The 15,086-nt window shown below is 36.5% G+C and overlaps 1 protein-coding gene across 1 annotated transcript in view; it reads left to right on the top strand.

Moving 5' to 3' along the window:
- LOC150087309 (cytosolic phospholipase A2-like) overlaps positions 1-15,086 on the top strand; it is a 218,438-nt gene that overhangs the window by 80,924 nt on the left and 122,428 nt on the right. Inside the window, exon 5 of the mRNA XM_090371974.1 lies at positions 4,648-4,815. Coding sequence (XP_090228100.1) covers positions 4,648-4,815 — 168 coding nt within the window. The remainder of the gene's footprint in view (positions 1-4,647; positions 4,816-15,086) is intronic.

Raw genomic sequence — 15,086 nt, 5'->3', positions numbered from 1 at the left:
TTGTTTTTCCAGGCCTATATGTTAACTTCATACGTATAAGCCATGTGTCATTAAATGCTAAATTATTTTCCTTTAGGCTTGGAGAGAGTGACACTGTACATGCAGTGCAGATGAAGATCGGTTACATATTATGTGACAGCCCACAATACCATCAGTAATGGGCCACCCTCGTTTCTAAGGTAGCACCCTTCCATATGGAGAGGAACATCTGCTCATTATTGAGGAAGGCACTTATAATGCATTAACTGAATTTGCTTAAGCTGTTTTTTTTTTAACTCAGACTCAATAACAGGTGACAAACTCTCTAAGTTACTCTGGTGAATCCCATCCCTCATCTACAGACATAGCTAAAGAGAGAGAGAGAGAGACTACCAGAATTTACACCTATCACAAATGCAAAAAAATCTGCAATGCAGCATCGATCTCCATCACATGGATCATTCTGATCTACAACTACAAATCCCCAGCTCCTGACCCTCTGCCTCTATACTGCACAAGACCAAGGTATTCCCTGACCTTAGAAGAAGCTCCAACAACTAATAATGAATGTAACTGCCATTGAGTTCACTAGCTCTGTAAACATCTTCCATTTGATAGGTATCTCTTATTTTTTTTATTTATTTATTTATTTTTTTTTTTATGAAAACCCCCAAACGTGAAAGGTATTAGAACCTATAGTATTTAGCACTGTGAATATAGAAGCATGAGAGAGATTTGGGGGGGTACTGCCCCAGATGTGGGAACAATATTCCATGTTAGAGCAGATTTGCTATATGTATATTGTTGTTTGTTTGTTATTTGGTTTTTAGGAGCATTAGCAACTAAGGCCATATTGCTCCAGGGATATGCAGTGGTCATTCCCTGACCTTTCCACGTCCTCTGTATTTGGTGGCCGCAGGCTCGAAGCCCGGTCTAATCAAGAAGCGTGTGCTATGCACTGCTGCTCCTCCCCACCTGGCTATGGAACGCCGCTATATATATAGAGTGAGCAGCTGTTTAGAAGAAAAGTAATGCCAAGAGCAAAAGAGAAAACCCAGTTTGTTAGATGCAGAGGAAGCAGTTTTTGTAATGTGCTTATGTCAAGAGAGAGAGAGAGAGAGAGAAAGAGATTAGAAATCAGGGAAATTCCTAATAGAGATATGTGATCTTGTCTAGAGATCAGAGTGTGATTGAAGATAAACATAGGAGCAATAGGCTCTCTTTTGTGAGATATAAGACAGAACTGAGGTTTAGAAGGATCGAAATTGAGTTATCTTTTCTCTATTGGAGAATTACCTAGAAATTAGCATTTAAGAAATTGGTGGTAGATATTCAGATGCAGCTGTTTGTGCAGAGCAGGATTTTGCAAACTGCAAAGTGGAATGCAGTGTGCTATCATCAGCAAAACTATGGATTGTATTGATTATCACCAATCCTTTCCATTGAATTTGTCCATAGATGGGTAACATAAGCCAAAATATCAGCAGTGAATCGACCCTGATAGAATTCATAGTGACAATCATTGATCAGATGAAAGGTTTCTAAATTGTTCAGGATTTGGCAGTTAATGAATTTCTCCATTACTTTAGAAAGTGCAACAATAAAAGTAATTGCAATGGGAAGATAATTGGATGGGAGAGATTTGTCACCCTTTTTAGGAACTAGCTGTATAAGAGAAAATTTCAAGCTGCACAAAAACACCAATGGAATAAGAAAGAATAAAAAGGCAACACAAAACAGGATTAAGCTCAAGAGCACAGGTTTTGAAAACAAGTGAAAAAATACCATTGGGACCAGGCACTTCCTTGACATTGAGACTGTTCAAAATTCTTGTGATATACTTTTGATGGAAGACCACAGGAGACATTGAAGGAGCATACTGGGAATGGTAGCAGGTGATTTACCAAGATCATAGATACAAGAGTTAGAAGAAAAGTGGATGCAAGTAGGGGTTGGCTTTAACCTTAGCTGAAGCGGCAATAGAACCATAAGGTTTTAACAAAGGGAAGTAGAGATGGGCAAACGTTGCTGCCAATAACTTTGGCAAGAGACCAGATTCCTCGACTACCATTAGGACAAGAAGCAAGTTTTCTCCTCTTAATCTGGGTGATGATGGATGGTGCCATTATTCAAACTAACACCCAGACTAGGTTATGAAGGATGGTACCCTTTAGCAGCTTATTGTTTTAATTCAGGTTCAAACATTGTAATTATATTTTATCAATTGCTGTGATATTCATTGTAAAAAGAAAATCTCTTTTTCATATGATAGCAGCAAAGATGCAGTTTGTCTTTTTCATCTTCAGACAGAATGTGAATACACACTGCAATGCAATTATTTTCTACCCCAAATGTTAAAATTGTATAAGTTGTACCATGATTGATGCCAACAAGATATTCAGTTTCATCACATGTAGTTTGTAATCCTCTTGGAACAGTTCTTGGATTTTTTTAAATAATCCTTTCAGTTGTGATATGTTGAGATCTTTCAGATCAAAGTTTGCCTTTGCACTGGATTCTCCACATGAGAAAATGATGTTTTCAGCAAGAGATTGTAGTACCTGCAAGAGGAGTATTTAAGGAAACCTCTTGCTTAGAATGGTGGATTTCATGTGCTGTTTCAATTTTAACAAATGCCACATGGCCATCATCAAGTAATATGTATTCACATTTGTAGGTTATACAAGGCAACAGAGAAAATTATATCACTGAGATTTTCTGTGTATAGTCCTAATTGTTCAAAAACCAAAATATTAGATAAACACAATTTACACTACTTATATTTTAGGACTTGGGAGCTGTGCAGAACTTATTGACTGATCCTTATATGTTTTTTTCCCTGTCTCTGTTTCCACTCCTATTTGTTTCCACTATCTAAATCCACAGTCTAATTTGTGAAGTCTCCTCATCTGGTGGGGGGGAAGCACAAGCTAAACTCACCCAAAAACATCAGGAAAAGAGATTGCTGGGAAGAAAGTGGTCTCACGGTCTGTCTATGCATAATACATAGTGCATATTCAGAGCTGTATATCTTTGACAGAGGAACTGGGATAAAATTCTTGAAAACCTTATGATACTTTTTAGGGGTGCACTTAGTCCTCAGTTGTATATAATGGGCAATTGTGCTTACCCTCCCCACCCACATCAAACTGGTGTTTGATGTGAGTGGGGAGGGTAAACAACTTAAAATCCATTCACTAGCGCATCCCACATATTTTCAAAAGATTTCAAGTTTGGAGATTACTACTATCTCCAGACCTGAGATTTCTCACATCTTGCAAGTATTCTCATTCTGAAGAAGGTTTGTATCCTATCCTTAGCCTGTACCCTAATTCGATTTATTGTGGTAAGGGGATAACCCCCTGTTTAAGAACCTGCTATGGGCTCAGAAATACAAATATTAACTAGCAGGTTCTTAAACAGGGGTTATCCCTTTGCCACAATAAACCGAATTAGGGTACAGGCTAAGGATAGGATACAAAATACTACACCAACCAACAATAGTAATATATCAAAAAATACTTTTATTTCTGTCCCATATGTTGAACAGTGGCACAAACAGCTTAATAGATTCTTTAAAGATACCGAATTTAAAATTGTGGCCAGGCCAATACGGAAATTACACACTATACTGAACAATCGCTCGGTTCTTTCCGCGTTCGCAACACAAATTAATGACCTGGTATACAACATTTCTTGCGGTGACTGTGACTCGTCTTCAAGGTTTGACCCGTTTTTCTCTGAATATTCGTGTAAATCAACATGAAACCTCAGTTCGTGCTTCTCGTTCAGCAGCATCAAAATTAGCCTTTCATGCCATTAACGAAAAACATACTTTTTTATTTAACAAGGCCAAGGTACTTAATGTCAAATGTAATTATACGTGACTATTAATTTCAGAAACTGTAGAAATTAAATTACACAAGAATTCTGTTAGAATTTGTCGGCCATATTTGATCTCCGATGCGTGGACCATTACGCGCATGTGCGAAGACAAATAATCACTATTTAAGTTTCATGTTCACCCCTATTTGGTAATTTTCATTCCTGTGATCACGACATATAGTCGAAAAGCAATGTCAGCTTCATGAAGGAAAATCGTTTTGAATATTTTTGCTAAATTCTTTTTAATATTTTTAATTGTGTTCAATTTATTTTTAATTGTGTTAAATTTATTTTTAATTGTGTTAAATTTATTTTTAATTGTGTTAAATTGATTTTAATTGCATTAAATTGGTTTTTAATTATTTTTTACTCTAATGTAAGTTTTTCGATTTTTTTTTCATTTTAATTTCTGGAGAGTATCATACGAAAGTATTCTATGTACTATATTGAGGTAAACTCCTCTTATTATTTTACAAATATTAATATCAACGTAGAGCTTATTGAGCATTACAGCTCTGATTCATGCTATGTAAATTAATTATGTACAATAGGAGCCAATAAAGGAAACTCTGGGGTCAGCCACAACAATACATGAATGTCCCTGTCTTGTCTTTGTGTGATCCATTTGATTAGCTTTTAGCAATGCAATATTTTAAAAATTTCTTCTTTTGAAGTATTTTCATCAGTAGTTTCATGTTTCAGTTAATTAAATTAGACCAAAATTTTCAGCAATGTATATTGTGTGTGGTTTAGTATATATTGAATGAAATGTTCTGTTTTCAGGTGTTTGGGGAAGTGCCTTTTGTATTCTTTTCAAGCGTCTCATTCAACAAAGAACAAGAATTTCATTAGATATTACACCATCCAGTGATAACTCTGAAGATGAGTCTGAGGACTCTGAAAAATTTCCTGCTCAAGGAAAAGAGGAAGAATATATTAGAAATGCATTAGGTAATAGTGTGTTTTTTGTTTTTAGTGTTATCACAAGCAATTTCTATTGAATATTTTTATATTACTTTTATGGAATTATCAGTTTATATTCTGATTGAAAATTTCTCTTCAATCAGATTGAAGGTTTCTCTCCTAAGGGTATGCTGAAGATGGACATTTCAATGTCAGAAAGGTTGGCAGACATCAGTGTACTTGCCCATTGGGCTGGTGGGAGGAGTCTACTTTGACAATTGAATTTGAAAGGTTATTCTTTGACATGCCAGCAATAAAGCAATGCACCAACTCAAGTCATCAAAAGAATCCAGTTGCACAAGTGTTGGCTGCTTGAGGAATGAAGGATTTAATTTTGCAAGTTAACCTGCTTTCAGTTATTAATTATGTGTAAATTAATACTGTATGCCATTTGTCTGCTTGCTAGAAAAAAAAAAAAAAAGAAATAAAAAGAAAACAGGACAGAAGTTGCTGTATAAAACAGCAAAGGAACTTGAACATAAACTATAAAATACATATGTATGTTTCTGTAACTACAAAGTTTCATTTATTTCATTAATGCCTTAACTTGGCATGCAAAATATAATAAAAAATCTTATATAGTGTCAAGAAATTAGGTGCCAACTCAGCATTCTGATGGGCATCTAGCTTGAGGTGTAAGGTAAATGCACTCAAAGGAATTAATATGAGGGTCCCATTAAGCTCTCAGCTGCCCAGCTCAACGCTGAGCTTACTCCTGTGCATCAGGCAACACAGAGACAATCTCCAAGGCAGAATGCGCTGATCCCAAAGGAACTAGTTATTGTTGGTGACTCTGTTGTCAGGGGGACAGGGAATATACTATGCAAGAAGGATAGGTGGAACAGGACCAGGGTATGTCTGCCAGGGGCTAAATTTGATGACGTTGTTGAGTAGATATCATCTTTTAAGGGCACAAAAGGTGATATTGTTGTACACATTGGAATTAATGACATAAGAGTAAGAGATCAGCAGATTTACAACAAGTACAGGTCAATATTTAAAAAAAAGTCACGAGTTAGGTTTGAATGTGAAAGTGTCTGCAATTCTGCCCAGACACGATAGAAGGAAGTATATTTGATAGGATATTATGATGTGGTTACAAAGGAACTTGATGCAAAAAATAATTTTGATATCATATATTTGGATTTCAGGAAAGCTTTTGACACTGTTGCGCATGGAAGACTATTGTACAAATTGGAGCAGAATGATAAGGGTAAGTTGCTACAATGGATAAAAGGATGGTTGAGTGGGAGAAGACAGAGGGTGGTAATTAATGGGTGTTGCTCTTCGTGGACTAATGTTATTAGTGGAGTCCCACAGGGTTCAGTGTTGGGTCCTCTGTTGTTTTGTATATTTATGCAAAAAAATTTATTTATACATAAAAATATATTTATACATAAATGTATATTTATACATAAAAATTCTTCCCATCATTGACAGAATTTGAACTCGGGTCTTTTCCAGCCGGTATGGTGAGGAGGGCGATTCTATCAACTGTTCTACTCACGAGGGCTTCAGTAGTCATGTCATCAAAACCTTCCCCTCCTACCAACGTAGCAAGTTCTACTATCGCTCCGATTCCTTTTTCTCCCTGTTCGGCCATATTTCCTGAATGAACTGACTTTGTCCATACGTTTTTCCGCACGCATTTAACGTTGACGGTTTTACTTCTTTCAGTGATAAAGCTATGATTTTCATACAGTCCACTGAGAAATGTTTCCATGCCTCCATTACTTCAATGGATTCAGAATCAATTTTTTCCAAAATCCATTGTAACGATTTTCTGATCTAATGAGTTTTAAAGGTGGATATAATGCCTTGATCTTATGGCTGAATGAAAGAAGTTGTATTAACCTAGTACAACTGTGGTGGTAGGAACATAACTTCAATGTTTGGATGACTTAAATCTTTTGGATAGCCTGGTGTGCTATCCAATAGTAATAAAACTTTGAAATCTAGATTTTTCCACAAGTTCAATAGCACAGAATGTAACGTGGGGATTTCCCAACAAAATAAAATACAGGGATTTCTCAATAATTTTTGTTTTGACTAGCAAGTTTAACAGTGGGGATTCAAAAAAGAGTGGAAATGTTGAAAACTTATGTCCAACATAATAGCAGGGTTGTTATTGTTTGGTTTTTAGGAGCATTAGCAACTAAGGCCATATTGCTCCAGGGATATGCGGAGGTCAGACAAGACCTCCCTCTAACAAAACCATGCTGTGGCTTAACTATTACTGCAGTCTTGTCTAGATGATCCTGCAATGCTTCTTTAACCAGTGACTCCATTATTTTCCCAAGAACACAAGTTAAACTAACAGGTCTATAGTTACTTGTGTCACCTTTTGAACCCCTTTGTGAATTGGGGATACATTTGCACACTTCAAGTCCATGGGGACCTCCCCTGAGGCCGAGGATGCTCTCATAATTATGGCTAGAGGTTTGCTGACTTCCTTTGCTGCCTCCTTTAATATAACTGGTTAGATCCCATCCACCCCTCTGCCTTTTTTATGTTTAACTTCAACAATTTCTCCTCCACTTTGCTCTCAGTTATTACAAAATCACTTAGCTCCCTGTTAGAGTTTGATAAACTTCTTCTGGCATTCCCCTCCTTGAATAATTCCTCATGTGTGAATGTAGATGCAAAATACATATTCAGTTTATTAGCTATCTGAGCATGATCATCAGTAATCAAACCATCTATTAAGAGTTTACATAAGTAAAGAACTCTTTGCTGTGTTTATTTGCATCCTTTGCCAAAGATTTCTCGTAATCTACTTTTGCCTGCCTAACCTCCTTTGTGACTTAATTACAGACTAGCTTATATCTGCCATTGGCTTCTATGTCACCTATTAATTTATATACATCCCATACAGTCTTCTTCTCTGCCACGAGCCTCATTAATTCTTGTGACATCCATTTAGACCTAAACCTTGAACAGTATTTCTTAATTGGTATAAAAAGCCTTGTAGCCTACAAGATTAAGTCCCTGAAGGCTTCCCATTTAGAATTCACCATTGGTAACATCATCAGTTGATTCCACTGTATAGAATTTAAAAACTGTCTGAAAGCAAAAACCCTTCCCTTTGCCCTTGATGGTAGTTACTTCTTTAAGTAAATCCCACATCAGTACACTGTGATCACTGTCACCATTTGTGATAAAGAGTTACAAGTATGCACTAATATGGTGTTGGGCCTCCCTTTGCTTTTAAAACAGCTTGTATTCTACGTGGAATAGATCCATATAAATCTTGAACTGTCTTAAGAGGAATATTGGACCATTCTACATGGAGGAATGTTTCAAGCTCCTTGAATAATGAAGGTGGAGGAAATCTGCTTCTCATTCTGCTCTCCAATTATTTCCACAGTGGTTCAATAACATTTAATTCTGATGATTGTTCTAGGCCATGAAAGATTCTTAGTCTCAGTTTTGTGCTCTTCAAACCGAGATTGGAAACATCTGGCTGTGTGTATTGGAGTGTTGTCTTGAAACATGGCATCATTTGTGGGAAACAATGATCTAATGATCTAATCACTCAAAATATCAAGGTAATCAGTGACAGTAATTTGACCATTCAAGATGATGAATAGGACCTAAAGAATACCAAGATATTGCTCACCAAACCATTGTTGATCCTCTTCCATGTTTGACAGTTGGCTCAAGGCAGTCAGCATGATGCACTTCCTTTGGCTTTTGCCAAACATAAACTCTCCCTGATATTGGAAAAAAGTGTGAATGATACAAGGAATGATTCGTCTTAAATGTGACATGTTTCCAATCTTCAAGTGTCCAGTTTTTTGTACCTTACACCATAAGTGGATTCAGGGTAGGGGCACGTGCCCTCACCTGTTGTTTTTTGGAGAATATACCATCATTTAAATTCCCTTTAGCTACAAAAAAAAAAAAAAAAAAAAAAAAATTATTTTTAATTTTTTTTATTGTTCACATAGGATTTTATCCATTTTTGCATTGTGGCTCAGCTATTTTCAACTGACTACAGTTGGCAACACTGATGCTGATGTGGTCACCATTCTAGTTTGAGGCATCATGCAGTTTGGTCATGCGTAATGTTTACTTAAAAGTAATTCAGAATTTAGCTGTGTATCTGTGTCCCCCAGTCACATTATGTTTGAGTATCATACTTGTTTTGTTCTGTGCATTATTTTGTGCTTTGTTTGTGCACAAACAAGACACAAAATGGTGTCCCCCATCACAAATAGTACCCCTCCTGTCATTTTTTTCTGGATCTAGCATTACCACCTTCAGCAAAAGGTGGCTTGGTAATAGTGGCTCTGCCATAAATGTCAGCTTTATGAAGCTCTCACTGAACTGTTTTGTTAGAAACTGGAGTGCTGAGACTCACATTAAGTTCTGCAGTTATTTTTGAGGCAGTAGTAGATAACATAAATGCCTTACATAAATATTAGTATTAGCAAAAAGATCCAAGAAAGCAAAGCTTATATAGCATCATTGGACAAAAAAAATCACATATTTGTCTAGTCCTTCTTTATATTTATTTGAACTACCTACTTCCACAATATGAGGTGAAAGTTGTATTACAGCAATAGATTACTCTCTGGCTTAAAGTAAATTTCCACATATTTATTCTGCATGTTTAAGAAACCTCCTCTTTAGATTTAAATTTATATCCCCTTGTACAAGGTGTGGTAATAAAGTTCCCAGAAATTTATTGCCACACCTGGTGCCTTGTACATTTGTACATTGCCGCACCTGGTGCCATTGCAGTAATGTTCAATGAGTTGAAATAAACAGAAGTGGTATGCTGTAGCTCAAACTTCCTCTAACAGATGGTGGTTCAGAGATTGTTGTCCAGTAGGCTGACAGGTTGCAAGTGACCACCAGTTTCATTAGTAGCATTACCATTCCATGTCACAATTTTTCAACGAAACAACAAATGAATATCAATTTTTTTTCTTTAAACTAAGAAAATCTGCAACAGAAATGTATGAAATCATATAAACTATTTATGGTCATAAAATGTTAAGTCATACCAGTATGTTTGAATGGTATAAGCAGTTCAAGGACAGACATGAGGATGTTTACGATGATCCAAGAAATTGGCATGCGTCAACCTCTCAAAATGAGGATAGAGTTCAAAAGTTCAGGAAATTGTGGAAAGAGATTGTTGTTTGACCCTCAGAATGATGACCGATGAGCTAGATATAAATAAGGAGATGATTTGTCAAATTCTGCATGAAGATGTGGTGAAAGGGAAGGTCTGTGCAAAATTTTTGCTCCACAGCTTCATGGATGAGTAGAATCAACAAAGAGTGTCACCAAAAAGATTTCATCCAGACTTGTCAAGACAATCCAAATTTCCTCAGCTGTATTGTCACTAGAAATTAGTGCTGGGTGTTTCAGTATAACCCAGAGATGAAGTGTCAGAGCATGCACTGGACCTAAAAAATCATCACCAATCCCCAAAACATTTCAGTTACAGAAGTCCAGGATCAAGACGATGCTGATCATGTTTCTTAAAAAAAAAACAGTGTAATTCGTAAGGAATTTGTACATGAAGGGGAGAGGGTCAGTGATGTGTTCTATGTACAGGTGCTTCAAAGACTATTTAAACACATTTCCTGAGTAAGGCCACAATTTAGAGAAAAAGGTGGCTGGTTCTTGTTGTCACGACTGTGCCTCTGCCCAATCGACACTTGTGGAGACATTTCTGACAAGGCATTATACATATCAACCATCCACTTTACTCTTCTGTCTAACACCAGCAGACTTCTTCCTCTTTCCCAAAGTGAAAACTGCCCTCAAAGGAAAGAGATTTCAGGAGGTTGAAAACATAAAGAAAAACATAACTACTGAACTGAAAATTGTCATCTCTTTGGATGCCTAATTTCCTTGACTGACTTTTCAGAAACTTTTAATAAGTGCATTCAATCAGGTGGTGATTAGTTTGAATAAAAATAAATCCATTTTTGAGATCTTTCACTTGGTGTTCTTTTTATTGCACCATCCAGGAACTTTATTGCCACACCTCATATGCCTGTCATCTGAAAAAGGGTAAAGATGCTATCAGCATTTAGTTTACTTAATCCTTTTAAAGTCTTATACATGTCATTTGGGTCTCCGTGAACATGCATAGTTTCCATAAAAATATCCTTTTGTAACCCCCCCCCCCCCCACAACTGATCGTGTTACTGTTCTCCATACCATCTTTTTCAACAGATCTGTGTCCTTCCTAAAATGGTTTAGGTCAAATTGCCTTGCCATCGTTAAATTTTAATATCAGATCCATCTATCATTTTCAACATTTAAGCATCATCATCATCATGCAGATGAAATGTGTATGTGAGGTGCTAATCAGTTCGGTTTTTCTCTTTCTTACTTCTTTCAACTCCTGTTTAACAACCTCCTCCCCCACCCTGCTCCTAAATATAAAATTTGTCATCCTTTGCATCACCTGCATTGCCAGTTCCTCTAATCTTCATTTGCCCGGCAATGAGGCAAGAAATCCATGAAAACATGATGTTTTATAATAAACTGTTCAAGGAAACGTGATGGTTGTTAAAATTAAATAAAATTACCATATACCAAAAACCAATAAAAATTGCATAAATGAAATTGTACGCATGATTACATAACCTTTCTTCATTATATTTCAGATCTAGAATTAATCCCACCCCCCCCTATATTAGGAAACACCCTATACATAATGGTTATTGTTCACCAGTTTGTACAATAATAATACTCTCACAGCCTATTGGCCGATGGTTCACATTATAGAGTATTACTTCTATTTATTATATGTTGTATTAAATTGATTATTTGTTGCTAAATTAGAAATCAAATAACTTATAAAGGAAAAATCTATCCTATTTCTTCCCACACAATTTTTTCCTGAATTTTTGATTATCTAAGTACCTTAGATGATAAGTGTCAAGCTCCTGAGCTTGTTTGTACATCTGGTGTGGGAGGAAACATTTTGTTTTCTCAAGCCTAAAATTTTTATGGGTTCGGTCTGGTTTTATCTTAACTGTTGGCCCAGATAAACCCTAGTGCCAAGTTTTCCAGAAGGATGGAGTGTCAATAATCCTTACTATCATTTTGATTTGTCATTTCTAATTTTGTTTATAGTGTTAGATAGATTTTCTCGTAGAATATTGAGGTTGAGGATGTCTATAAGTTGTGAAAATGTGGAGTATGTAATTGTTTATGCAAACTTAAGTTTTTAGGAAATCCATTGCATAAGCTAAAAATATTCTCTTGCTGTTGGATTTGGATGGAGCAGCCAATGCCCAGAAAATCCCTTCAGTATAATGTAACTGGATGCATTATATAATACAGATATTCTCCATAGTTTTCAGACCTTCGTTATAGAGTAGATATTATTTTGCCTTTCATCACATTCTCAATATTTTTATGTGAAGGGATTAAATAGCCTTATTAAAGCTTAGTTTTTAATTACATATGATAACCAAGATCTTATTAGTTATTTGCATTCCCAATCATATTCTCCTGCAGTTGTGATGAGATGAATAGGTATTATTTTTTGTAAGAAGGCTAGGTGAGCAAATTTATTTAGATTAATCATTAATGGAACTACTCAAGAAAAGCTTCTACTTGTACCGTCTTTAAATTAGTTTTGATGCTTTAAATCATCTCTTTGCCGCATGGCCCTGATTAAGCTTTATTTTTATCAGTAGAGGAGATAATGGCATTACTGTTTGCTGAGAGTAAATGTGAAGAATAGGCTGATGATGAATAGATTGATGTGAAGAATAGGCTGAAAAGTAACTTGTGACATTCCAACTTCAAGGTTGGTGAAAGGAAACTTAGAGCATTTCTTTAATATTATAGTAGGTTCATGTAAATTTTGAGCAAACTTAATTTGCTCATAAGTTTATACAAAACTGATGCTATTGCTCTACCAGTAGAATAATGTTCTATATTTGAGGACGAGAGTTTCCTGTGCGGATGTGCCTTTCTGCCGCTCTTGGAACAGAGAAGTTTTTTCTGATTTATTTTCTGCTTTATTAGTTTAAATTGACATATTAACTTATTTCTAGAGTAGCTTTATATTCCTATTTACGGTACTTAAAGTTAAAGTAACTTAGATAGAGATTTGTAGGTATTACTTAGTATCGGAAAGGGTATCAAATCCACGTGTTTACCGTTCATAAACAGCCGCCATTGTTACGTGAAAATTAATCAGTAAAATCTATTAATCTTGTTGAACTTCATTGGCAATTAAATTGTACTTTTAACTATACATATAACCACTTAGGTTACGGAACATAAATAATTAGTAAAAATAAATAATTAATACATAACTTGATACGGAAGTTATATAAAGGGATTTCGTAGATAACACTCGTTACTGAAACGCGATACAGCATATCCGGAATTCGATAGCATTAGCTTTGTATAGTATAGTGCATAATATAATATCGTCAATTAATCAGTAGATCTATTAATCTTGTTAAACTTCATTGTCAATTAAATTGTACTTTTAACTATATATATATAACGACTTAGAGTACAAACGTAACAAATAATTAATACATACTTGATACGGAAGTTATATAAAGTGAACTCGTAGATAACACTCGATACTGAAAAATAAATAAAGCGTTATAACTGTGTTAAGATACAAGTTTAAGGTTTTAATTTTGTTCTGAAATTGTAATTTTATTGACATTTAAATCGAAATCATGACTCTGACCAGAGCAGCAAAGCAAAAGGCTCAAGCTAATGGGAGTGCTGTGACTCAGGGGAGAACTGAGGGGGGGGGGCAGTTGCCCTCTGAATCACAGCCTTTTAAGATGCACTGTTTGCTTGATGTTTGCGGAGCAATCGGGTACGGGACATGATACTGCCATGGGGGATGTCTTTGTGTGTGCACGATGCAAGGAGTGCAAAGAAATTAGGCGACAACTCGGCGTTGTTATGGGCCTATATGAGACCTTGAAGGACAGGGTGGATGCCCTCGAAGGAAATAAATTGAGGGGCCCATCAAGCTCTCAGCTGCCCACATCAACGCCAGAGCTTGCACTTGGTCATCTTGCAACACAGACGCAGACCCCAAGGCAGAATGCGCTGGTCCCACAGGAACTAGTAGTTGTTGGTGACTCTATTGTCAGGGAAACGGGGAACATGCTTTGTAAAAAGGATAGGTGGAACAGGACCAGGGTATGTCTGCCAGGGGCAAAGGTTGATGACGTTGTAGAGCAGATATCATCTTTTAAGGGCACAAAAGGTGATATAGTTGTACACGTTGGCACTAATGATATTAAGAGTAGGAGACCAGCAGAATTACTTAACAAGTACAGGTCACTGTTGAAAAAAAGCCGTGAAGTAGGGTTGAATTTGAAAGTGTCTGCAATTCTGCCCAGACACGATAGGAGGGAGTATATGATGAGAGCCTTGTCGATCAATTCGACCCTGGAAAGATTGTGCAAGGCTCAAGGGGTAGAATTTTTTTCAGCCTGGAATGTACTTGTTAACAGGAGAGATTGCTTCTACAGGGATGGGATACACTTAAATAGAAAGGGTGCAAGAATATTTGCTGATGCTATCGAGGCAGTGTTAGGTGGGTCGGAAAACTGCTAGCTTGGGGGGGGGAGACAAAGACTAATGGATTAACAGTAGCCACTGGAAGAGGTGAAAGAGATTCTTGCACTGCTTCTATTGGAATGAGCAGAAGCCTGAAAAACAAGATGCAGGATATTTCAGAGACTGCTGGAAGTCATTGCGGTACAAGTAAACACATGGGTTGTGTTAGGGTAGCTAAGAATAGAAACAGGTGCATGTATATTTGCGTGTACACCAATGCTAGGAGTTTAGTAAATAAATTTGATGAATTTGAGCTATTGCTCAAAACATCAAAGGCAGATATTGTTGGGATATCAGAGACGTGGTGTCACACAGATATAAGGAATGCAGAACTGGAATTTGGGGAGTACAATGTGTATAGAAAGGATAGACAGGACAGGAGGGGAGGAGGGGTTATGCTATTAGTTAAAAAACACAAAATCCAAGGAAGTGAAGCCAGTCGACATTGATGGACAGGGCAGTATCGAGTCAGTTTGGTGTGACATAAACATAAGTAAATCAAAATTGAGAGTAGGAGTGTGCTATAGGCCTAATGACTCTGATGAGTATAATAAGATACTGTACAGGGAAATAGAATGAGCCAGTAAATCAGAGAGTCTTATAATGGGGGATTTTAATTTCCCAGATATTGACTGGAATTTGTGGGTTGGTCACTCACACACTAGCAAGGCTTT

Source organism: Mastigoproctus giganteus, chromosome 4 (assembly GCF_048544385.1).
Source record: "Mastigoproctus giganteus isolate SK-2022 chromosome 4, ASM4854438v1, whole genome shotgun sequence".
In the NCBI taxonomy this organism is placed as follows: domain Eukaryota; kingdom Metazoa; phylum Arthropoda; class Arachnida; order Uropygi; family Thelyphonidae; genus Mastigoproctus; species Mastigoproctus giganteus.
The sequence above is the reverse complement of the archived record's forward strand: the minus strand, read 5'-3'. Positions and strand labels throughout refer to the sequence as shown.